Here is a 1386-nt window from a genome sequence, read left to right as displayed (position 1 = left end):
CACTCACACTCACACTCACACTCACACTCACACTCACACTCACACTCTCTCTCCCGGGGATTGCTATAACATGTCAGTTATTGCATACTGCAACTGTAGCAGGCTCTCACTGAGCACTGTGTGCCTGTCCATTGTGATAGAGACAGCTCAGAGTCAGGGAGTCTGTCATCTGTTTTTTTAATTTATTCATTCACGGGATGAGGGCGTTGCTGGCTAGGCAGCATTTATTGCCCAGAGGGCAGTTCAGAGTCAACCACATTGCTGTGGGTCTGGAGTCACATGTGGACCAGACCAGGTAAGGATGGCAGTTTCCTTCCCTAAAGGATATTAGTGAACCAGATGGATTTTTCCCAACAATCGACAACAGCTTCACGGTCATCATTAGATTCTTAATTCCAGGTATTTTACGGATTTCAAACTCCACCATCTCCCGTGGCAGGATTCAAACTCTGATCCCCAGAACAGTATCTGGGTCTCTGGATTTACAGTCCGGTGATAATACCACTAGGCCATCGCCTCCACTGCAGAGGAGCTAGTCCATCCTCCAGGCTCACACAGACAGTAACAGGCCTGAGGGAGTGCTCCTACCTGATTAATTGTTAGATCAGAAGGCTCTGCCTTCCCTCTCTCTCAGTTGTAACAGATCCCCAGCCTCTGTCTGAAGGGAGGGCATGGTGCAGTCTCCCTAACTGTCCTGGCCAATATTTATCCCTCTTCCAACAACATCGTCACGTTGCTGTTTGTGGGATCTTGCAGTGCGCAAATTTGCAGCCGCCACTACAACAGCAGCTACACTTCAGAACCATTACATTGGCTGTAAAGTGCTTCAGGATGTCCCGAGATTGGGAAAGGCACTATATAAATGCAAGTCTTGTTGAGAACAATCTCATCTTGAGCTCACTGCCTTTGGTTGTCTACCGATCCCCTCCCCCGAGATCAGGGAGGGGTCGGGTGGGGGGAACAATGTTTCCCTTACCTGGGCTTCATTGAAATCCTGCAGAATGTAGCCCCCACCAGCTCGGAGCTGCCTCTCGGTGTACTGTTTGTTGTAGGCTGCGGTCTCCACGTACTCTTAACAGATAAACAGGGACACAGTCAGATCTGAGCACGAGCCCGCACCCTAACATTCAAATACTCAGTGCAGGCAGTGGGGTGTTTCTATTCCTTTCCCCCTCTGCCAAAGAACAGACCCGAGATCTCCCAGTCTGTGTGTACCTCACTGTGGGAGACGGATGAACCTACACCACTCACCCGTGGGCAATACATTTACACTCACTAATTCAGGTTCAACCTGTCCCGGAGAGCACCCCATCCCAAACTGGGGTGGGAACAGGTGATACAGTTTGCAAAGTCACCAGAATAAGCTTTTGGGCCACAGGGGTAAAG

At 50.0% G+C, this 1386-nt stretch overlaps 1 protein-coding gene across 1 annotated transcript in view; it reads right to left on the bottom strand.

The window, feature by feature from the left end:
- Positions 1 to 1071, bottom strand: part of LOC125482763 (TP53-binding protein 1-like) — a gene marked incomplete at both ends in the record, with an annotated part of 2172 nt that extends 1101 nt beyond the window's left edge. Inside the window, one exon of the mRNA XM_048594900.1 lies at positions 977 to 1071. Within this exon, the coding sequence (XP_048450857.1) occupies positions 977 to 1071 (95 nt within the window). The remainder of the gene's footprint in view (positions 1 to 976) is intronic.
- Positions 1072 to 1386: the final 315 nt, after the last annotated feature.

The sequence above is a fragment of the Rhincodon typus genome, unplaced genomic scaffold (assembly GCF_021869965.1).
Source record: "Rhincodon typus isolate 14 unplaced genomic scaffold, sRhiTyp1.1 hic_rhity00016631, whole genome shotgun sequence".
In the NCBI taxonomy this organism is placed as follows: Eukaryota; Metazoa; Chordata; class Chondrichthyes; order Orectolobiformes; family Rhincodontidae; genus Rhincodon; species Rhincodon typus.
Note: the sequence above shows the minus strand (reverse complement) of the source record. Positions and strands in the feature narration are given on the sequence as shown.